The sequence below is a fragment of the Strigops habroptila genome, chromosome 2 (assembly GCF_004027225.2).
Source record: "Strigops habroptila isolate Jane chromosome 2, bStrHab1.2.pri, whole genome shotgun sequence".
Classification (NCBI taxonomy): Eukaryota; Metazoa; Chordata; class Aves; order Psittaciformes; family Psittacidae; genus Strigops; species Strigops habroptila.
This window is the reverse complement of record NC_044278.2, coordinates 100898242-100922473: the sequence shown is the minus strand read 5'-3', so window position 1 is coordinate 100922473 and position 24232 is coordinate 100898242. Positions and strand designations below refer to the sequence as shown.

The following is a 24232-nucleotide window of genomic DNA, read 5'->3' as shown; positions in this document are numbered from 1 at the left end:
GCCCTAGTCACATTTTTGTGTCATTTAAGGATATTGTTTTTTACCACTGTCCAGAAAATGAAAGTCATACTACAGTCATCTCAGGCCAGTATTACAACTGGCCTGTCATCACAAAGGACAGAAAGAAAATATAATATATACTTTGGTAGCTTTCTTGCCGGATAAATAGCAATTAATTAAAGAGGTATCTGCCTGTATTTTTGCAACAGCTTCATCCTTTGCATGCTTTCAGAGTCATGTTTGAAGTCAATGAGGTACTACTTCATCAGGATTGCTGCATGTTTTTAAGTTTAAATTTATGTGCTCTTTGCTGGCCTGAGTCTGGCATGGTACAGTTTACACGTCATACAGCTTGAATTATGCCATATTTGACCTTGCATATCTGGTGGCATGACAAATATGAGAAAAACTTAAATACTTCACGTAGCTACTTTCCCAGTTTGGAAATCCACTCAATAAGGTCTTGTTTCCTGAGCTGGGCATGTAGCATGCATGGAAGTTATGGCTTTCATGGCCATCGTACTTGTGGCAGAACAGTGAAGGCTGACGTTAGTTTTGCAGGGCCCTCTGGCATCCTCCTTGAAAGGCTGTCAGATTAGTACCAGTAACCAGGAGGAGAAGGCTCCAGATCAAGTTACCTGGGAACATGTCTGCTATGGTACAGTAACAGCTTTTGGGTTAAATACAAGAAAACCCCAAATAAAGGAAGTTTAAAAAAAACTACTGACAGTCATCAGAATTTCTTGAGTTCACATTAAAAATATACCTTGCCTCATCTCTTGGTCTGTTGTATGAAAACAGATGCATAGTTGATGTCAGTAAGCAGCTACCTGATGTTAAAGCAGCAGTGGCTGCGAAATAGCTGACCATTACCCAGGTCAGTAGTTGTCGTTTATTACCCCTGGCTGTGTGAGGCTTAAGAGAAATGTTGTTCCTGTTTACAGAGCTCTCGATGTGCCTGGAGCAGCCTGGCAATTACAACTCTACATTTATTCAAATCAACTGATAAGGGCTTCCTATAGCTTTGATTAAATTAGCTTACATTACTCTGAATGGGTAACCTATGGTCAGGGCCCTGAGGACACTAGTAAGCCTTAATGGCTCCTGTGAGTCTCACCCACCCCTGCCCACAGCCCAGGACCCCATTCCAGGTGCTGAGCCCTCAGTCCCTGCTGCAGCAACACCTCAGCAGGGCTGGTCTCCAGTTCCCCACAGCCCTCCACAGCCATGGGCCCTTCTGAGCCAGGCCCAGCAAAGCCACATCAGCACTTCAGCAGCTCTCCTCACCATAACTGAATCAAGTCCTGCTTAGTGCTTCCCTTGGAGATTAAGATTCTGGGAAAAGAGTGGGATCATGGGCAGTTCTGTACCAGAAACAACTGTGAGCTGCACTCATTAAGCTGTGTCCCACTATTTGGTAGCTGGTAAGATATCTGTCCTGCCTAGTCATAGGTTATTCCGGATGTCCACATCGACAGAGGCATTCATTTGCTTCACTGCTGTACATCATCAATGCTGTACATTTAGCAGAGGTCTGTTGCCAGCCTTGTATGTTTATTCCCAAGGCTTGCAAATGTGGGAAACTTGCCCACCTTGCCCTTCCTGTTTTTATAGCATTTTAACAGTTAGGCATAAATGTACTAAAATAAGGAACCTCATCCACTGCTTGGAACATTGAGGTCCCCTAAATCCTCGTAGCTCTGCCATGGGCAGGAGGTATGACTGAAGGTGAGGGCAGTGCTCTCGTAACTCAAAGAACATGGTCAACTCAAGAGGGAAGCAGTACACGCCCCATTCCCTGCAGGATAAAAAAGCTTCCTGCATTTTTCTACCACATCCTTCTTACACAGAAGAAACAACTGCTCATCATAAATCAGTTGGTGAAAAACCCTGCATACAGGATTAAAGTGTCAGTTAACTTCTCTGTTTAGGAAACAAAGATGTACCAAATGGCATGGGTACATCAAGGGCAGGGAAAAACATCCTGTCACCCTCTTCGCCAGATCTCAAAAGTAATGTCAGATATGGAAAGGAGGGAGCAGTACTGCTCAAGTTACACACTTTTGACTGTAGTGACTTTGTCTCCTAAATCTGTTTAATTCACTGCTGGATCTTTCAGGATTTCTATTTCACAGAAGTCTGCTGTCAAAAAACCTTCTCTTCATGAAAGTGATTATTTATATGCATACGCCTGAATTATTTTATTTTTTAATGCATATAATGGCTGTTGAAGAGTTCCTAGCTGAACCACCTTGGTAAACAGCTAAAACAGGATAGCAGTTTCATGCAAAGGTCTTACTGTGGATGTGGATATCTAGATCTCCACAGTCTATTGTTCTTAGAATGCTAAAAATAAGTTATGTACAAATCACTGGATCAAATGCTTTTTAAGAGCATCATGTTTATTCCAGTCCCACGGACTCATACATGGAAGATCTTGGACTCTCATGCTACATCTCATGACAGCACTCTTAACTAAAGTCTTATACAAAGTATCATTAATTATTAGAGTATGACTCCAGAAATCCTTCTTCCTGGCTTCATGTTGAGAGCAATATGGAAACAGTGGTTTTTGTGGAGTATAGCTTGTTCTGGGTGTCTGTCTTTTGAGCATATTCTTGTTCGTATTACATAGAGACATTTTTATGAAAGTGCATTTCAGTACAAACAACAGAGAAAGAAATCTGTATTTACTTCAATAATTTTTGAGAAGTAAATCCTATATATCTTACTCACCTTGACAAAAATGCATATGAGCAAAAAAACCACAAACCCTGTTGTTTTTTGTGTCTTGCTGCAGTCAGACTCTGCAATGTAATAGCCATGTTGTTTTCCAGCTCCACAACAGCTGATTACTGCTGCTTCTTATAACAGGTTTAACAATGACTGACTTAAAATGGTTTGTCTTTTTTGAATATTCAAATTTAAAATTAAAAATACCTGTTTAGTCAATAACTCTTTTAGGAGTGTAAATCACCAAATCTCTAACACTTTATCTGTATGATCTTCTTACATTGGAATTTTTTAAGTCAGAATCAGTCAGTTTTACTAATACAGGTCTATGATGGAATTATGGTGTCAACATTAAGTGCCCACAGTTTCTGTCTAGATGCTCTTTTTAAATTTGATTGTAAAATTAATCTCTTTTTCTGTACAATGCAGTACTGAAGTAATTAACATTGGGGAAACCAAGGTAAAACATTATGATCCTAGCCTGTCTTACAATTTGCATGTGTTCAGACAGAGGGTTTTGATGTGTTCATTAAATTGCAATTTTAAAAAGGTATTCCCATTAACACAAAGCTCTGGAAATAAACAGCCAATGAAATTTCCTTTCTCACTTATACTAAAGCCCACTTTCAGTAAAGTCATCCTTAGAACTCTTTTCACCTTTCCAGATTTTACAAAAGCATGTATTTAAAATATTTCTTTCAGAACTGGTCCACTGGTAGCTATCAGCTTATTTGGGCTTAAAGTACCTTAGTAAAGTTGTTTTGGTTTTGTTGTTTTGGGGGGGTTTTGCAGTTACCCATGTATCTGTAAGAGCACATAACCTTTGTTTAAAGTTTGTGACTGTTTATTATCAACACAGAGTTGAAAGCATGTCTGCGAATTTTTTTACCATTCAGGTAAGAATGTCACAGTTCTTGAGTTGTTTGCTCAAGGAAAGTAAAAGAAAGAAAACTTTCATGTTTGTACCATGTACAATTAGCATTGCATTTTTACTTAATTTTCAAAAGTTACATGAAGTTCATCAGAGTTTTCTTTAACATTTTTAGTCTATAATTTTGTCTTATGCAGAGCTGTGTTTCCTTGAAGCTGTATTATCCTATCTTTTTTATTATGTTAGCCTTTAGAATTTCCTTTTGATGTATGCTTTGAATTTCAAAGTTTAATAAAGGAAATTCCCTTTTCTGTGTATTTTACTATCTGTGTACCGTTGTCACTGATGCAGTCTCTTAAAAGAGGTATGTAGCTGCTAATTGATGCTGAGCAGAGCAACAAGAGAAATCAAAGGTTCTGTTGTCATCTACCGAACTGCTATGAGGACCTGCTGAGTTGTGAAGAAAAATTATGAAAACAGGGCACTAATTGCCTGTTTCAGAGAAATTCTAGGTGGGAGGCATTTGGGAGACTGTCTGAGTCAACAGATCGTGCTTTTGAGTCAAAAAGCTTGGTGCTTTTTGCTTAATTGCTTAGGTATAGATTAACTAGGCTTTCTGTGGTGGTGGTGGTGATTCCCAAATAGTACAAAGGTAAACAAGAGATGAAAAGTTTTTGCCAAGAAGTTCAGACCTATTTTCAGTATAACAGCTTTTTTATGGGACTGAGGACTGTTGTATCCATTTTTGAGAGGGATAAACAGGAGTAAATACTTGCAACTTGTTCTGCATGATCCTGCTCAGTGCAGAATCAGCATAGATCCATTCTGGGAGGGAGAAGGCAGGAGCACATAGTCGAAGTGGAAGCCAGGACCAGACAGACAAACTGTCCCTTTCAGAGGCAACTGGCTGGTAGCTCATCTGCATCTGAAGGGGAGATGCTCCTCTGTGGAGTAAAGTTTCGCATGTCCAGCCTTCAGAAGCAAACTGGCATCATGGCGTTTTCTCCTGGGTGACACAGAAAATGGTTTACACAGCACGCATGCGCAAGATTGACAGTGAGATGTTTTCCAATCTTTGTATGTACAGAATAACCTACAGCAAAATTAAAAATTTAGCATGTTTGATCCAGCTATTTTTGGAGCAGACCTTTTCCTATAAAACACCACTTTCCTTTCCTGCTGAAAAGAATATAGGACAAAGATGATCAATTTGGTGGCCGGGGAGGAAGGCTGACTTGATTCATTGTAAGCAGGAAAGAATCACACTTGGGGATTTTTTGGTTCTTAAGGTTGTGCTTACATGCATTTTGTATATACTGTAGCTGTAGTAGTTGAATGTGGTCTACGGCTACTTCATTATTGTAAAAAGATCTATTCTTCTGCTGTTTCTTTTTGGTAACTCTTCCATTCCAGAAGACTACTCAGTTGAGATGAGTAGCTGCTTTTTAGCATGCAGTGCAAAAGTTACACTTTGTATCAAAATATCCTTTCATCCTCCATGCTCTTATAAAAAGATGGGTTTTCTCTCAGTAAGTAATACAGTACCCTGTCATGGTTCAGTAGGAATAACTTGCCTAATGGTTGCTGAGGTTACAAATAACTTTAAGGGGCATTATATGTCCTGGTGACATACTGAAGCTTAATAGGCACTATGACATCCTTTTGTTTTCTCATTGCCCTGAACACTCAGTTCTGTGACAGGTGGTCGAGAAAAGCTATTCCTGTGTAAATTTACCCAGTTATATTTGTGTAGCAGCCCTGGAAAAGCATTAATATATTAACCGTTAAAAGTAGGTGACTGTCAGTCCTTGGAGAAATGTTTTAGTGTACGTACGTGAATAGAGGGTTTGACTATTATATTATTTTTTAGATAAATTATAAATATCATATGTAGTTGATATATTCAAATGTGGTAAAATATATATTTGCCATTGCATATGCAAGATATTCTGTTTTATTATATTCTATTAATATTTTCACAACAGCAATGAAGCAGAGAAAGGAAATTAGTTTCTAAGAGAGCATTTTGTTTTGTAAGCATTGGCAATACAGAAAGTTGAGATAGTTTTATTGAAAAACAATAGCTTCAAATATTAAATGCAAAATTGTCTTTGCTGATCTTTACTGCTTATCTCTAACATGTATTCATATCATGGGAGTTGCCAGCGTGAACAAATACAGAGTTTTGAACACATACAATTGAAGGCAGCACTTCAAACAAAAAATAAGGATGTTTAACTTAGTGATTAAAAATGGAAATGTTATTATTGAGAGTCCTTTCTTCTAAAATGTTCTGATGTTTTTTATAGCCCAGAAAGCTATGGGCTCTTTCAGATTAATCAAAACTTTCTTTATTCATATTTTGTGGTTGTAGTCTTTGGCTTCAAATTCAGCCTACCTATTCATCCAAGATTTGGAAGATATTTCTGTAGAATGTCTCAGAGACTCAAACAGAGTCAAGTGATAATATAAAAGGGCCTCTTTGCCATTTCTGAATTGGGTGGGCAAGAAAATAAATAAAAATAAAATAGTGCCTTGAGGCTGGAAAACATTTTTAAGATTTTTTTTGTTTAACTTTTAAGTGTATCTCCAGGGTAAATAGGCTGCTACGGAATCTATTACTCAGAGGCAATTTCACTTTATTATAACTTTTAACCTTGCCTTTGCCAGTTCTGAACCTTTTGAAAATGTCTACCATGAGTATAAATGTATTTTATATAGTAGGTGCCATAGCAACAATGTTGAAAGTACTCCATAAAATGAAATCGTAAGATTTGTAAGGATATTAGAACAAAGTGGTATAGAATAGGCAGGTTGCTTACAGCAGATGAGATTATCTATCGCATAAACTAAATATGCTGTTTTCAAAGGACACTTGAAGCACCTGCATGTAGCTGAGCTGTCTTTGAATTTACTCAGCACTGTCTTCCTGGCATGGTCACTGGTTAACCTCATCATGCAAGCAATCATCCTTTTATATTGTAGGAGCTCTTAGACACCAAAAAGCATATTTGTATCTGGCCTTTCATCTTTATTCAGTTCATTATCTATTCAGTACTCATCATTAATAATAAAGTAAACAGCAATCACTTCTACCTTGAGTTTTCTCAGATCTCGATGCCCCAAATAGAATTTTCTGTGGCTATTGCCATTCATTGCAGGGCACTCTGCTTCCAGAAGGGGGGTATGTGCAGAGACACTTGGCTTCACGGGGTCCAGCTGGGACTGAGCAGTTGCTGCAGGCAGAGTCAGTGGCCACCCTCTTGGAAAGAGCCGAGTCAAAAGCAGCAAGAGCAGCAACCCGAACAGGGGGACAGAGAAGAGGCAGAGACAGCTGCAGCAGCAGCTGCTGCCTGGCAAGAGCATGAGGAGAGGGGAAGTGGCAGGAACAGCAGTAGGTGTGGGATGGGGTGAAGGGAGTTAAAAGACCTTAGTTAAAGCCCTTGACTGGAGACATTGAGAAGCTGTGTCAGCAGAACCTTTCCTGGCTTTTGGTAGGTGTCCTTGGCTGGTCTCCATCCCAGATCTGCCTTCTGCTGCGACCAAGTCTGTTGCGTGGTCTGTGAACAGTTTCTTTAGGTTAATGTACCATGGTTTGGGAAGTTCTGGTCTAGTCACCTGTGAGAGGGCGAGAGTTGAGTTGTATTGCCTTGTGAAAAGGGAGGGATCTTCGCTAACTCAGAAGCACAGCCTCTGGGGAACATCATCATCGGAAACTGAAGTATTTTAAGGTGTGTGTGCTTCCAGAGATAGGTAACAGCTGATTAGGACTTTTTTAGGATTGCAGTTCCAAATTTGGTTTCCCACGGGATGTTTTGTCTTGTTTAGTTGTGTCCACCTTACAGATAAGCATGTGACAAGGAATCCCACACCTCATTTCTGCATCAAACACTGAATGCACTTCTGCAGGATTTTAGATACTACTCTGAAAGTTAAGCATTGCAGTGTCAGGCATGGGAACACAAAGCTGCTCCATGCCAAAGCCCTTTTTATTGAAACAGACCTTAAGAAACTTCTCTGTGGTAACACAAGTCTTCTGTGACAGAATCAGAAGTTTAATTGAAAAAAAAAAAAAAACGAGAAAAAGGTTATGCTTTGAGTTTGGTTTTTTTCTAAACTGCACTAATTCTCAGTACATTGATTTGTCCAGGGCCCATGAAAACTTAAAAATCTTTTCCCTTTTAAATAAGTTGAATATTACTTCCGAAAGATTATCTGCTGTCCTTTCCAGTGTGCAGCAATAGACAAAAGAAGCGTTGTCCTCCCATGAGACACAGCTAGGTAGGGTAGCACAGAGTTACTGATTGAGGAGGAGGACTGTGGGTGGGGTAGCGTCCTGTGTCTATTTCTGGGCTACAGGGTTTTACTGTGTCTGTTCATTACCAATTATCTGTCATAAAGTTCTAATTAATAGTTGTCATGCCCTTAATGTAACCTGGAGGAGTCACTTTAGACATTACAGATAACAATGAAAAGTATCAATGACTGTCCTGGATAAATCAGAGACTCAGAAGAAAGCATTTTGTTGATTTTTCTATTTGGTAGGTAGTCAGGGGATACTGCGGTCACCCTGCAGCCAGCCTCCTTGCCAGCTGGCGTTACGAGTGGATCAGCATAATTAATTTCAAAATCAGTCAGTAGATTATACTGGGCAACATTTTCTCCAAAGAAAAGCATTGAATAGTAGAAATCTTCAGACTGCCACAAGTCTCTCCGTTCCATTATTTTAGCAGCTTTACAGATTTCTTTGTTTTGCATCTCACATTCCCTGGCAGTGATGGTATTTTGCCTGATAAATTAACAGATGATGAGTGTAACAGTTTGCTGAAAGCTGAACAGAAAATCTCATGCTAAGCTGGTGGGAGAGCCCCAATCTTACAGCTGTAGAAGAAAGATGCATGATTTACAGAAGAATAAGGCACTGGCTCATTTCAGACACCAGCAACAGTAGTACAATTCAATGCAGAATTGTGATTGTGATGGTGACATGTTTTTCAGACTGTCATCTGCCTTCGTGCATTGCTTATTTTCATTGTGGTTTAGGAGATTCATGTTTTCTATAGTGTTGTGTATATCTACAATACTGCACTGTGTACTTCCACATGACTCAGTAATTGAACCTGCTTGGCAAAAAAAGCCATGTAGGTGAAGTTCACACATGGGGAATCTCTCTGAGTTGGCTATCCCAGATACTCTGAGAAGGCATCCTGAAAATTTGCTTCCATTACATTTTTTTCTTTTCGAGTAATAGTTTTTCCACAGTTATGTTCCTTTAAAATGAACTCTATGGTATCTGATTCTTCTAAAACTACCTTTCTTTCGGTATGCACTGCTTGGTGCACTATATCTATTCGTATGTTTGTATCGCCTGGTAGTATTATAACAAGAAGGAATACCATGTAGCTAAATGGAGCTCCTTGGTTATGTATTAGAGGAAATATCAGGTGCTTTTTAGGATTTTGAAAGAATTTATCGTCAGTATGAATACCAAGTAACTTGGGTGTAATAAATGGTTAATCCTTTTCTTTCTTGGAAAGACACTAAAGACACCCTGTCAGTATTAGTTCATATGTATGCACAGGTCTACCTTTGCTTATGAAACAAACAGTATCTCCAACATGAAATTAATTAGGAGGCAAATTATGTTAGTAAATATCTAACAGAAAAAAAAACAGAGTTGATAGAATGTATCATAATCTTGATCCTAAGAAATACATTTTAATATGTTTTCTTTTAGGAGAAGCCACTGACCAAATCTCTGCAACGAGGAGAAGACCCCCAGTTTGATCAAGTAAGACACTTGAAATGATATTACTTCCATTCCTCAGACTAAAAAACAAATACTTGGAAGGCAGTCTAGTGCCCTATACTATTGTCACACACTACAAAAGCAATATCTTTCAATGTACTTTAGTAGAATGATGACTGCTTTGCTTAATCATTCTTGGTTTTAAATTAAGAGGATTTTTCTACTGTTGTCAATATTTTTTTGCCCTTTTTGTGTATTAAGCACATGTACTATTTCCTGGCTGTTTCGCCTGATGGAGGTTTCAAAGCAAACTTTGTGTCTTTTCAGAATATCTGGTTTTTTGAAACAAGTGAAACGGTACAAATATAAAAATAAACCCAACAGCAATATACACACTTTCTAATGATGGTATAAAAGAAGTAATGTGTCAGCAGTCTTTCTCAGGAAAAAAAAAATCTAGAAAAAATTCCTACGTAACTAACCTACATAAGGTACCATCTTGATTAACTTAACTTTGGGAGAGGAGATAGGTACGAGTAGGACTTCGGATCTTCAAATGAATTTAGCATATTTATTGAATTTTCTGGGACATTGCACCAGAAGCAAAGATGCCTTGTGAGACACCACTGGCCTGCACAAAGGCTCACTTCATAATTTTAGCTTGACCAAGTGAGGCTCTCTAGGTTATTCTGTAGCTGCTTTCTGGGGAGAGGTAGCCTGCTCAAAGGGCTGTTCAGAGCAGGAGGCAAATGGTAGGACTTCTGCATCGTACTGGGGAGCTCCCTGCCCATCTCACTGACCACAGAGAAACCCCACAGGGGAGACAGCTGCTGTAGGCTAAAGGAGGCTGCTTTGTGAGTACTCCCTACCTGCCTAATGAAATTTTTTGTGGTATTCTAACCTTAATTTTATATATTTTTTTTCCTTCCTGTGGGAAGAGTGTCACACACAAATGGGAAAGAAAAACAAATTAAGCCACCCATATGCAAACCTTGTGATAATGTTCCTGCAGTATATTAAACAAACACGTAATGGGTGGCCGTGGTTTGATTAAATATTCATGGTTAAGCACATTGTGGTCCCTTAAAGGGAAGAATTAGAAGAGTTATGCTTCTCCTAGTTATTGGTAAGTAGATATAAAATGGAACAAGTAAGATCAATTAATGAGAACAGCAAATGCTTCCTAGAATGAAACAACTGTGTATTACTACTGTGGCAATTTACCCTGAATGCTGGAGGGTGTAAGATGCAGGCAAAAAACAAAGGCAAATTTTGTTATACACAGTATTTGTATACATTTCTAACTGTGTATCTAGAGTCCTATCTATATATAGAGTTGGTAGAAAAGTATAGAGCTGAGATTGCTTTAGACGTCTTGTCAGAAAACCTCATTTTCAGTTCCATGAAATTTTACAAACAAGGTATTCAGATTGAAATTTTTAGACTGCCTGCCTGCCTCAGCCTGAGTTGTTGGGAATGTTTTCCTTTTCAGGTTTCACATTGGTTTCTGCTTGAACAGCACGATCATTTTGAGATGTTGTAGTGCTCCTGGGATTGATGTACACCTGTGATTGGGAGATGGGACCTGAACCTGTCTGATGAGCTTGTTTTCAAGAACACGGTTCATACTTACCAAAATAATTTCAGTTTAGCTAAACTGTAGTTACATTTTCATTCCAATATTTGCAATATGCAGTAGAGATTTTATAAAACTTAGCTAGAGTAGAGACAGGAAGATAGAGCAAAAAGTCTTTCTTTACTTGATGTTTCACTTGGTAGGTTAGGTTAGTACCACTCAATATTATAAAGTTGTTTTGCAAATGATAACATGTCAGTATTATAAATCTCTCACAAAAGTATGGATAATTTTGCTCTTATTAAAAATGAAGGTCTTAAAAATTAAAAAAAAAAAAAATCGAAAATGTGGTCTACCTGGAAAACTCTGAAAATCATTATTCCACATGATACTAAAAGCCAAGTAAGAGGGCATGTGCTTTTAAGTCAACCCATTTAAGTTTTATTTTTTGAAGTTAATTCAAATATTTAAAGGGATGAAGGAAGACCAGGTTAATAATCCCTTGCTTCTGCCTTCCAGGTAAGGTGTGGATAGGTTTGGTTCCTGGACAGACATAAAGTCATCTAGCAAAGCCAGAAAAGGCCGAACATGACATTCCTGACATTTTTACTACAGAAATGAAGGAGAAAAGAGGGAGAATCCCCATGAAGAAACATTTTCAAGGGCTGTCTAATAATTTTGACTTCCAATCTTAAGGAATCAGAAGTGGCACATTCTCAAAGGAACCTAATTTTCTCTTTTTGACTTTATCAGAATTATCTCTGTTCAATTTGAATGAAATTGATAGGAGATGCTGAAGTGACCAGGTCACTACTCATTTAAAATATCTGATGCACTTCTCACTGTAAATTAAAAAGCAGCAAAAGTAACCCATGACTTGATTTAAAATTTGCTTTTTGCAAGTCAACTTCAGAGGTGGAGAAAACAGCCCCAAAGCCCCCTTTGCAGTAGCTTTCAATGAGCAGAATGGAACTTTAGCTACCCAGAGTAATCAGCATAAAGTTTGACATTGAAACCCCTGAACCATTGAAAATGATTTTGAAAGCATTGCTTGCTTTCCCTAAGCAGCTTTACCTCTGGCTCTCTGAGAAAAAGAATTTTTTCCTGCCCATTCTCAAACATCATTATAAGAATGCTGGTTGTGATGGTGGCAATGGATCCAATGCCTAGGGACCTGACTGTGCTCAGGCAGAGCTGTTTCCTTCTGTGTGGATGTAGTGTCAGTGCCTCCTGTTAGGCAGACACTATTGTCCTGTAGGCTCTGGCTGGTTGCCAATTGCATCACCCTCCTCAAACTCATAATAGTATCTTGAGCAATGAATGAAGTAATCTTACTTCTCCTCACTTGCAGAATGTCTCACCATTAGCCTGGATTCCTCACACTGACTGTGTTTTCCTTTTTAGGTGTGCATGTATATAAAGAAAAGAAATTCAGGAAATCATAGAGTTTCTTCATACGGTTTTACATATCTTTATAGTATATTTAAAATAATTTTTTAATAAGTTCTTGATTAGGCAAAACTCTAGTTGCCTGCTGGCAAAGAGCATTACTGCTCCAACGTTAGCATGGTCTGTGTCCCCAACTACAGAAATGTTATTAAACATTGTACTACTGAACTATGACTTAAGCTTCCTATTACAGGAAACCATAAAATTACAGTACATGAAAAGATCAAAAGCTAGGGTGAAAAAACCCATAATTATCCAAGAGGCTTATCCTCACCCAAGGAAACATTTTTATTAGTCTTTTCTCAGCCCCTACTGAAGTATCTTCTGTTCTTACCATAGTATATAAATGTTCCGAGAACTAGCACTGGAGGCAGAAAAAGGGCACTGTGTAATCTTGGACCAACAGCAGACATTTTTCCATATGAAAATACAAAATGAATGTAATGTTTGGGCCATGGAAGTGAAAAACTAACAGCAAGGCTTAGTTTTCATCTGAAACTGTTTGTATGAAGTGCCTGTTGCAAGAATTTCAGCATAAACTGCACAAAACTTTGTGCTCATTTTAATTATACTACTCTCTTCTTAGAAATGCGCTAGGTTGGAGAATATAGATTGGAAAACAAAAATATTTAATGTTTTATATACTTTTAGGAGATAGAAATAAAAATAGGTCAAGCAAAAAAAGGAAAATAAAAATTAATAATAATTAGAAATGTGGAAAATAAAAATATAAGTAAGACACTAAGCAACATACTAACGATTAAGGGTCTCTTTTTCATAACAGCCTAAATGTGGTCAGTGACCTACGGATAATTATTCCCATCCAATATTATATTTGCTATATTCAGTAAGTGAATAATGGTACCATCAACATTGCAGTAGCACTGCAGCTGGCCCCTGTTGCGTTTTCCCTTTTCCTGTGTTTTATGCATTATCCTTCCTCACTAGCAGAAGGGTAGAGGAAGTCTAAGAAATGATGGTGATGGGGTCACAGAACAACCCTTGGCTCCTGATTAGAGGTTTGGGTTCAAGGAGTGTGCAAAGAAGTAAATCTGAAGGCAAAATTGAAGTTAACACATTCAGAACTGAGCTTGCTGCACACCAGAAATAAATGGGATTTCATGTAAATTATTATCCTGGCAGTAAAATAGCTAAAAACATTGCTAACTTATAAGCAAGCTAGGTGAAGTTACACATCTACAAAACTATGATTTAAAAAAATCCTGGTTTTTTACTCACAAAACCAGGATCATAAATGAGAACTAGTGAGCCCAACTTAATAGTTACCAGTTATAACCATTCCCAAGGAGATTTAACTTCATACCACTTTTCATAAAAATCTCCCCCTTCCCACAGTCTAGAGTATTTTGAATCGTTACCTTTGTTTCCTTAATTCCATGTATTGCATATGAAATCTCAGTCTTACTGTGGTCCATGAGAGTTTTGCTGTTGATATCAAGAACCAAGGATTTCATTGCAGCTGTTATTTTCCTTGAATCTGTGTTGTTTGTAGTTATGGGGCTTTGTTATAGACATGCATGAAGTGGAAAAAACACTGAATGAAAGAAAGACATTGTGTTGGCTATGGGTATCCTAAATACAGTGAAGTTTGTCAAATTCTGTTTTCAGTAGCATTGATTGATAGAAAGTGTAAAATCTCACTCCTAAAGTCCATTATTTGGAATCTATACAATAATTTGAGGACACAATATGCAGATTCTGTCTTCAGAATCTGTGCAAATAACAGAGTTACAAAAAATAAGCCAACACTAGAAAATGAAGTACTGCAATTCTGCACTATTAAAATGGCAATAAAATGCACATGTAACATAAATACTGATATATATGGTATGTGAAAAAATGCAGAGCTAAGGAATTAATGATACTGCTGGAAATTGAATGCAGTTTTGAATATATTTGCTGTTAAAGCACCTAGAAATTAATACGTGAAATAAAAAAAGTAATGAGCATTTATCTGCTGTTAGTTGAGACATTTCTTATATTTGTATTTTGACAATGTAACAAGACTTTTATGAAAATATATAAACTGTAGCAAAATACCTGGTCAGAATTTCTTTAAATTTACTCTTACATATTAGTCCAAAATAAATATTAAGCATTTACATAAAGTATATTTAATGTTCTGTGAACACAAGTTTTAAACAGCTCCCTACTTGTGCAGCTTTCTTATCCTTAAGCTATACAGTAGGTAGTTCATTTATGATGGAAAAACATGATCATTTGTCTGACAAGGACATATTTGTACATCTGTGCACTCCCTTTCAGGAGCAGCACAGAGCTAGAATTCATCTCACTCCTGGACTTACTTCCAGTAAATGAAAGGTTTGAGTAACCAACACGCTGGCTAGACTTCCCTCCCTTCCTGTTCCCTGAGAGCCAGGTCTTTGCCCAGTCCACCCTTCCTTCCTGTCTTAAAAGTGCAATGACAGAAAGATTAAAAAAAAAGCTATATTGACCTTTTATCCCTACTAAAGACACACACTGTAAATTCAGCAGAGAAAATATGGCTTGAGGAGGTTTAACAGGAGTCACTTTGACTTTTTGTGGTTAATGAGATTGTGTATCTGGGATTTAGAGAACAGCATTGATAAATATGTCAGTGAACATGCAGGAAGCCCGATAAAAACTTTTACTTTACAGTTAAATATAGTGACTCTTAAAAGGTATTTGGGTCTATTTGGGGACATACTTCTTCATAGGGCCTGTTGTGATAAGACAAGGGGTAATAGTTTTAAACTAGAAGAAGGTAGAGTCAGACTAGGTATAAGGAAGAAATTTTTTATTGTGAGGCACTGGAACAGGTTGCTCAGAGAAGTTGTGGGTGTCTCATCCCTGGAAACATTCAAGGTCAGGTTGGATGAGATTTTGAGCAACCTGGTCTAGTGGAAGATATCCCTGCTCATTGCAGGGGGGTTGGAACTAGATGACCTTTAAAGGTCCCTTCTAACCCTAAGTATTCTATGATTCTATGATTCTGCGATTCTATTCTAGTCTTCCCAGCAAACCCTTTTTCACTGCATCTCATAATTAACAACTGGCATTGTGCCAGCTTCAGGAAAACTTGGAAAACAATAGAGACGTGATTGAAATGTCTAAGTGTCCTGAGCTGGTAGTGAATTATTTGCACTGACACTAGGTGATTCATGTGTTTTAAGTATTTATCTGAAGTCTTACGCTTGAAGGGGTTGGTAGAATTGAGCCTGGGCTGGTGTAGTAATTCTTCATGAAAGGCCTCGTGACACTACTGTAAGCAGTGCCTTCATGCCATCTTCCACAGCAACTTGTTTCATATTTCAGACAATAAATTATATTAGAAACACTGGATTGAAAGCTTTCCTAAAATAGTAATTTTATAGAAACTTTTATTTTTACAGGGACAGTTCTTAAAGCTTTCTAATGCTCCATGTTTAATTATAGTCCATAATACCTGAACAATAATACTTTATCCTCAAAGTGTCTCATTAACTCTAGACCACAACATCACTGAGAATTACTTAGATTCTGAAGCTGAAAAACTGCAAAAGAGATCAGAGTTATTGATCTAAACTAACTGTCATCCACAAAAGTTCTCATTTAAGGCTTTAGTAGCCCTTGGGAATTGTACGTAAGGTGCTTAGTCTCCCAGTTTTGCTGTTGTCTTAGTCACAGAGTTCACACAAGTTTGGTCTTACATGAGACATTAAACTCAACTGTTGTTCCAGAAGCACTGAAATGTGCTGGTTTAAATTTAAGCAGGTGGATAAACCTGCAAAGTTAATGACATAATCAGTGTACTTAACATGAAGTAAATACTTCAGCACTTTGCTCCTTCTACTGAGCACTTTGCAGGGTTAAGCCTTGCATGATCTTGAGGTGGTCACAAATCTCCAGATCAGTAATTTACTCCTATTAGAAATAGCTGTTTTCTGTTTTCTTAGAATGTACATAAATGCCGAAGCTGTGAGCATTCAGTTGCAATACATATATAATCCTCTTTTATAATACAGGGGTGTTTTTTTTCAACCTAGCTTTTGATCTTTTCATGTTTTGCAGCTTTATGGTTTCCTGTAATAGGAAGTTTAAGTCATAGTTCAGTAGTTACATGTTCAGTAACATTTCAGTAATTGGTGACACTGATGATATTGAATGAGCAGTAATCTTATTTTCCACTATTCCACTAGAGCTGTAATCAGGAACTTTTAAGGAATGATTGTAAACTATTTTTTACTTATTTTTGCACATAAAGACACAGGAAACTGTAAATATTTTCCTACATATAAAAGAGAGATCTAAGTTGTCAGGTGTGTGAGCCTAATAGTAAGATGAATGCACTGTGCATTGGTTAAGATTACTGCAGAGTTTCAGGAGGGGCATCTAGCAGCCAGATACAACTCACAAAGACAGTACCTCTGATTCATCACTTTTTCTTTCCTTATAATGTGCTCAAACTCAATTCAACGTTGTGTAGCAAATCAAAATAAACCCCTTGAAAAACTAGATAGTTTTCTGGTGTGTTGTAAGATGCAACACACATGCATTTTAGTAACATCAATGGAAAGACACTGTTGACATACAGCCCATTACTGTATTTCTGCTCACGTTTCATATAATCATAGAATGATAGAATCTTTTAGGTTGGAAAAGACTAAGATCGTTGAGTCAAGCCACAAACCCAACACTGCCAAGTCCGCCACTAAACCCTAAGCACCAAGTCTGTATGTGTTTTAAATATGGGAAATGCAGAATACCAAGTCACTGCTTGTAGCATGGGTCTCAAAAATGAGATGAAAGCGGGAAAGAACATGTCTAACCATTGAATTAGTACATTTTTTTTAAAGAGGAGGAGGGGAGACTTGAACACCAGCTGATTTGTTGATTTATTGTATTTTTCCCATAGGTTATAAGCTCAATGAGCTCACTTTCCGAATATTGTCTGCCCTCTATCCTGCGCACTTTGTTTGATTGGTATAAAAGACAGAATGGCATAGAAGATGAATCTCATGAGTATAGACCAAGAACAAGCACTAAATCTAAAAGGTACGATTTTGATTATGCATGCATACATTGTTGACACATTCTAACATAAAATGTATTATATTTTGCCCATCAGCTTTTGTGAGGTTACAGTTGCTTGAAAGTTGTTGTCATGTTTTTCTGCTTGTTCCTGGAACTCTTCTCTCAGCTTCTAGATGGACAGAGTAAGTGAAATCACTAAAGCTCTTAATGTTTACAAGAATTATACTAAATTTACACAAGCAAAAATCTCACTGAAATCAGCGGCAGCTGCTTCAAACAGACTGCAGAACTGTCCCTTTAACATTTGATTTTATGAAAAGTATTGTATATTTCATATTATCTTCTCAGTAAACTTTGAAACTGTAATCAGGTGATCCAAATGGATATTTTTTATATTTGCTAAAGCTACTCGCCTCAGACTTTTATGCCTCCATGGTGTTCTGCACAAGGAATGCATTTGAACGTTTGACAAGTGATGGTAAAGTTATAAAAAAACCTAGTGGAACAGTTTTAAAAAGAGAATGCAATTTGGTTATGAATTCTCCATCAGTACTTTTAAGGCATTTCTCAAAATCCATCACAAGTCTAAATATGTATTTGATGGCACAAAATAATTTATTATGTTTTTCTCTAAAGTGTAATTGAGAACTAAGTGGTGCCATAAGCAAGAAAATTGACATGAAATCCATTTGTTAGAATATAGAATCCAAAATTTTCCTTGTTCTTGTTTTGGTTTTTTTTTCTTGAAAAAGTTTTGTGTTGATCATAAACTGGAAAAAAGAGGGAGGAAATGGAGAGTGACATTTAAACAGCTGAAGGAAGGTAAAAGTAACAGGATTAGTCTGTTTATCTCAGATTTTAAGAGCATATCAATGCATTACTTTCTGAAATACTGGACTGGGGTTTAAAAAGTAGAACATAATCTCCTGCCATCTGCATTTGTATGATTGAAGAAAGCATATAGCATGAATTATGGCACATCTCCTAAATATTGTGTTTCTTGGTTTGATTTTGCAGTGATGAACAGCAGAGGGACTATTTAATGGAGAGAAGAGATCTGGCTATTGATTTTATTTTTTCTTTAGTATTAATAGAAGTTTTAAAACAGGTATGGAGTTCTTAAACTGTCCATTAACTAATAAATGATGGAAATTACCAATAAAACCAGATTTTAGGATTCTTCTTTCTATTTCTATCTATCTGTAAGAGTCTAATAAAAATGAGATACATCCTGCATGCTTGTTCATTGCTGTCTTTCTTGCACCTGTGTGATACATAGTATTCTGTGTTCATACAGACTTCGCTCTGCCAAGTCTTTGGAGCTAAAGTATTTAGTTTTAAATGGCTGGCTTATTTTCACCGTTTCGTGAGCTAGATTCTATTTCTTCTGATACCATATTTCTGTATAGAAGGTACTCATGAGTAATACTAGCACTAAGGTGTGCAGGTAGAAGTGTAATATATGTGTATTCATTATGTTTTATTTCGTATTTTCAGATTCCACTTCATCCTGTAATAGACAGTTTGGTAAATGATATTATTAACTTGGCTTTCAAGCACTTTAAATACAAAGAAGGGTAAGGCTATTTCTCATACAAAAAATCTATGAAAAAAATATTATTTTCTTAATTTTTCAACAGCAGTGGTTTAAACAGCATGCTTTCTCAGCCAAGAATTCTTTCTTCTGTCTTACTAGGTACCTTGGTCCTAACACTGGAAATATGCATATTGTTGCGGATTTGTATGCAGAAGTAATAGGTGTTCTAGCGCAAGCAAAGTAAGGAAAATTCAATATCATATTTCCCCCATAAATCTGAAAATTTCTGCTTGCTTAGTATGTGGATATTTGGATTTTCTCACTTTCTTAAAAGATAGTTTAGGAATAAATAATTTCAGCTTATTGGCAGTCTATTCATCTAGGTGTTGTAGAGCATAGAACTCTAGGGAACGATAGGCTTTCTGTATCTAGTTTGGTAATACCGAATAAATTCAACTTGACTACAGCAACATTATTTTTCTTATCTCAGCAATGACGTCTGTGGAAATCCCAAAGGGCTGAATAGAGCTATTTTAGTTATTCCTTTTCCATATGCTACTTTTTCTCTTAGCTGGGCAAACCTAAAAATGGCCATCCTACAACACAACATTTTTAAGTCTCTCTGCAGTTATTTCAGTTCAGAACTTAATGTATCTGCTTCTGAATCCTTCATCCTACACTTCTTAGAGCAGATGACATAAAATGGTTCAGAGAGTCACAGAACGGTATGGGTTGGAAGGGACCTTAAAGCTCATCTAGTTCCAACCCCCTGCCATGGGCAGGGACACTTTCCACTAGACCAGCTTGCTCAAAGCGCCATCCAACCTGGCCTTGTTTGTGCTTCAGGCCATAATTTTGAATCTGGAAGCAGACAGATTCAGAAACTCATGTACCCAATATGACATCTCATAATACACATACACCACAAACTAAGCAGAGGGTGAAATTTACTGCCTCAACATGGTGATCTCTGTCTCCTGACTTATTGATGTTGTTAAGTATGCTCTATAAAACCAATCTGTTTAGCTTGATGTAGCCAAAACATTCTGAGTTCCTGGAAATCGTAGAACTTTCACAGACTTCAGCTAAGGACTTACCTGGGTTTCTAAATTGGCTGGGTCAAAGGGAAAAGGGGGAGTGACATCTGGATCAAGTGGACTATCAAAGGCCAAATATAACTTCTCCATAAATACTGCTTTTTTTCTTCAGTTCTGAAGGGCCTTGCTAAGATGTTACTACCACTAAAGGGTTTCTTCCTGCCAACCTGTTTCTTTCAACTCTCGTGTGTTCTCTATGAGAGGCAGTAACAAAAGGTTGTTACATGCTACACCTGCCCATGAAAATGACATTATTTTCATTTCATCTCAAAAAGGATGGGAGGTCCTGTTAGATGATCTTCCTGTATGTGATTTTTATGGACAGTCTCAAAAGACACCTCCAATAGATTTTTGGGCAGATCAAAAATGGTCACAGACCCTTCCATCCCAAGTTGTAGTTAATGCTTAAGTGTTACTTTAATTGCTATTAGGAAAAAAAAAAAATGAAGGGATGAACAGCCTATGTGAGTATTTTCATGGTTATCATTCAAGCATTTTCTTTAGAAAACATTGCATATACTTGCAAGAAAACTATCTTTCATCTTGGATTTTTGAAAAACATGTGAGGGGGTTATTCTAATGATATCGTTAGCTCTTATGTAAAAGAGGGGTGTGGTAAAAAAACAATTTGAAAGCTGCAGTTATCTAAAGGGACTAAGATCAGGCTGTATATTTCATGTTCTTTTGTGAGTTTATTAGACATGAAAGATAAATAAAAATAAATCTGTTCACATACTGACTGAAATGGTATTTTACAACCAAAATTGAATCTTCTGTAGGTTTATGCCCATTTATATACCTTATCATGCATTTCAAACATTAATGTGTACTTTTTTTGTAACTAACCAATGTGAATTCATAGATTTCCTGCAGTAAAGAAGAAATTTATGGCAGAGTTAAAAGAGTTACGGCATAAAGAACAAAGCCCATATGTAGTTCAAAGCATTATCAGTCTTATAATGGGAATGAAATTCTTTCGCATTAAGATGTATCCTGTGGAGGACTTTGAAGCTTCTCTTCAGTTTATGCAGGTAAAATTCTTCAGAATATAACTGCGGTTGCCAGACCTTCTAGAAAAGGCTTACCCTTCATCTTTCCTGTAATACTCCAAGAGATTTTCCATGTGTCATTTCAACATAAATGTATGTGCAGCTACTTTCTGCTTGTTCTGAAGCTCGGCACCCCAGTCTCCAATCTCTGGAGTGTATTGTTCCTTACCAACTTTTCGTCAGCTGTATACCCCTAGTCCCTACATCCTGTCCTCCAACAAGAAGAGTTTTGGCCCCAGACCTTCTACCCTGGCATTCCACAGCTGTTTCTTGCTCTGTGTTGCTGTCTAGCCGTCTCTCCCTAGCTGCACACTGCCTCCAAAGTGAGTCTTCCACCATTAATATAGATGTCAGAGAGGAGAGGAAGTTCTGATGGAACAAAACACAGAAGAAGAAGCAAAGAACTGAGGCAAAAGCTGGATGGAATTTCCCTTGGATGTATTGTTGCCTTCCAGCATACCTTCACCCCACTTCCTTCAGGGTACATTCTGTAGCCACCCAGTTTGAGAGTACAGATCATATTGATTACCATGAATGCTTTAAATTAATAGATTACATCATTTTGTAAAAGGAAAGAAAATATTTTGTGTTTCAACTTTTTAAAAGTCCACATTCTTGCTGGTAATGTACAATGGCTTGTATTCCTATCAGCAGGTTTATTTAGCTTAACCTTTCTATTCTGTTGTTTTTTCTTGGGATCACTCTCATGGCTACATGGTTTGTAGCCACTCATCCAGTAAAATACATATTTTGCATACACGTCCACGTAAAGATCAGCTCATGAATGGTATCAGTGGAGTAAAAAATCAATGTTAGATGCCCACAAGTAAGGATTTGAAATTAGAATACAAATACACATGCGTACAGACACACAAAGGCATTTCTCTAAGCTCTGAATAGGAAGCACATGCTATTTCATTTTTGCAATGTGTTTTAAACCATATTTAACAACATACTTAAAATATTTTTAACAACACTGAAACAGCTAATTTTTCTTCTTAACTTACACTTCATTACATGAACATATCTTAGTATGTGTTGACTTAATATAAGTTATTTAGAGTTGACAAGATATCAAAGTAATGTGTGTTCAGTGCAGAACTAGTATGAGTGAGTGACTTTGTGGCACAGCTTTATGGCACAGCACTGCTGAGATCCACTGTTCACTGCTATTGAAATCAGTGGTAAAATTGGAAAAAAAATCAAAATTTGGGATGCAGATGATCTCTATCTTCTCTATCTTCTCTGACTACAGTATCTCTTCACAAAATTAATTCTTACAAATACAAGAATGCATCATAAGGTGCACTGTGTATGTAGGAAAACCAGGTTTGCTCAGTTTGGTGAAATGCAGCTTGATTCTTTGGGTGATTAGGCTGTTTGAGTATCTACATACAGTGCTTCAGCTATAAGCTGTCACACCAGCTCTGCTCTAGTAGAGAGAGACACTTCCAAAGGGTGAACTAGTCTCAGGAGCGAGCTCCAGAAAAGCATATCTTCCACCACAGAGTGCAGAAGCAGCTATGCTGTGCCTTTGCACAGTAATCTCAACTGTGCAGCCTAAATGGCTGGAGTAACTGAAGCCATGTGATGCAGAATCCTGATTGCAGCAGGGAAAAATTATGCATGGTCTAAAGTGTAAGCTGCTCTGCATACATGTGCAGGAAAAAAGGTCAGTGGGGATCTTCCTTGTAAAGTCAGTGGCTGTTCGGGCCTTGGACCTAGAGAGGAAGAAATAACTGGAGCATCATGAATTGTCATCCTCAGAGAAGTTGTTCAGAAACACACAAGTGGGTGGATGCTTGTCTCCCCTCCCTCACTTCCTGAGCAGCACAGCTGTGTGGATACTAGTTTGCTGCATGTTTAGAACAAAAGTACATTTTTACTTTCTTTCTCAATCCCCAATTGTAGGCTGGAAATTGTGGTGGTTTGCACCACAGGTCTCTTCCATCACATAGTACAGTTCTATATTGACCCTTAATCTGCAACAGATCCTACCAGTGAAATTTATCCCATAATATTTATAGTAAGATTGTTACTTGCCTTGAGTATCTTACCAGAAAAGTACATTCTTTTTCTGGCCTCTCAGAGCATTATGTAAAGCAGTCCATGTGGGCTGTTGCTCCTGCTCCTGAAGGTATACACAGGGAATGCATGAGATCAGCCCCGAGTCCAACTCCCTTGCCACACCCAAAATACCACCAGGCACAGCTGGAATCAGTGGGGAGTTTCTGGATTATCCTGGTTAGAATAACAGATCCTTGATCTTAATTTATGTCCAGCTTCATGTTTGCTGCAAAATGCAGATTTAGCAGTTAACAGACAAATGTTTTCTGTGGGATTTGCATGATAAAAATAGTCACTGACACTTGATGTGCATTCAGCAAACATTTAGAGGTCTTTATTCCAGCTGACACGAAATTTATATTTCTTGGTTTATTTTATTTCAGGAATGTGCACATTATTTCCTTGAAGTTAAAGACAAAGATATCAAGCATGCACTGGCAGGACTGTTTGTTGAAATTCTTGTCCCCGTAGCTGCTGTGAGTTTATTTCTCAGCTTGTTTACATAATTGCTTTAAATTAGGTAAAACAGCTTGTGAAATAGTGTTTTATTAACATGAATTTTTCTTTCAGGCTGTTAAAAATGAAGTGAATGTCCCCTGCCTGAGGAACTTTGTTGAAAGCCTGTATGATACAACACTTGAACTTTCCTCGCGAAAGAAGCACTCGTTGGTTAGTAACCCCAAGAAGCAGAGGCTAAAATTCTTTGTCAGAAATATCTCTCAGCAAGACCCTTGGGAGATTGCAAAACTTTTTTCTGCATTCAGCTTTATAGCCAATACGTTGCTATTTGAAGGGAAGATTATTGTGTTTGCAGAAAATAACCATATTTATTTTGTTCAGAATATGATCTAAATTAGTCTGACTCAAACAGATGTTTTCAGCTTCTGGTTCTGTGATTATTAAATAGTTAGGTTTTCTCATACTTGTTATGTGTAAACATTAGGAGCAGAGGAGAAAGAATAGAGTTCACTTCTTGTCAAGCGAGAACAAATGAGGCGTGTGGGAACAGCTCTTTCATGGGTCTTAAATAATACATTGTAGGAATGAAAAAATGTATAACGCATGCCCTTTTAAATCTGTAACTTGGC

The 24232-nt window shown here is 37.5% G+C and overlaps 1 protein-coding gene across 13 annotated transcripts in view; it reads left to right on the top strand.

Moving 5' to 3' along the window:
- FRY (FRY microtubule binding protein) overlaps positions 1-24232 on the top strand; it is a 232117-nt gene that overhangs the window by 104168 nt on the left and 103717 nt on the right. For 12 of the 13 annotated variants that reach the window (XM_030475571.1, XM_030475558.1, XM_030475572.1 and 9 more), the window contains 8 exons: positions 9342-9395; positions 17276-17415; positions 18412-18502; positions 18892-18971; positions 19091-19171; positions 20891-21059; positions 23528-23620; positions 23715-23813. In XM_030475571.1, the coding sequence (XP_030331431.1) occupies positions 9342-9395; positions 17276-17415; positions 18412-18502; positions 18892-18971; positions 19091-19171; positions 20891-21059; positions 23528-23620; positions 23715-23813 (807 nt within the window). Of the gene's footprint in view, positions 1-9341; positions 9396-17275; positions 17416-17493; positions 18503-18891; positions 18972-19090; positions 19172-20890; positions 21060-23527; positions 23621-23714; positions 23814-24232 lie in introns of those variants that run through there. The other variant, XM_030475575.1, reaches the window with a different exon arrangement.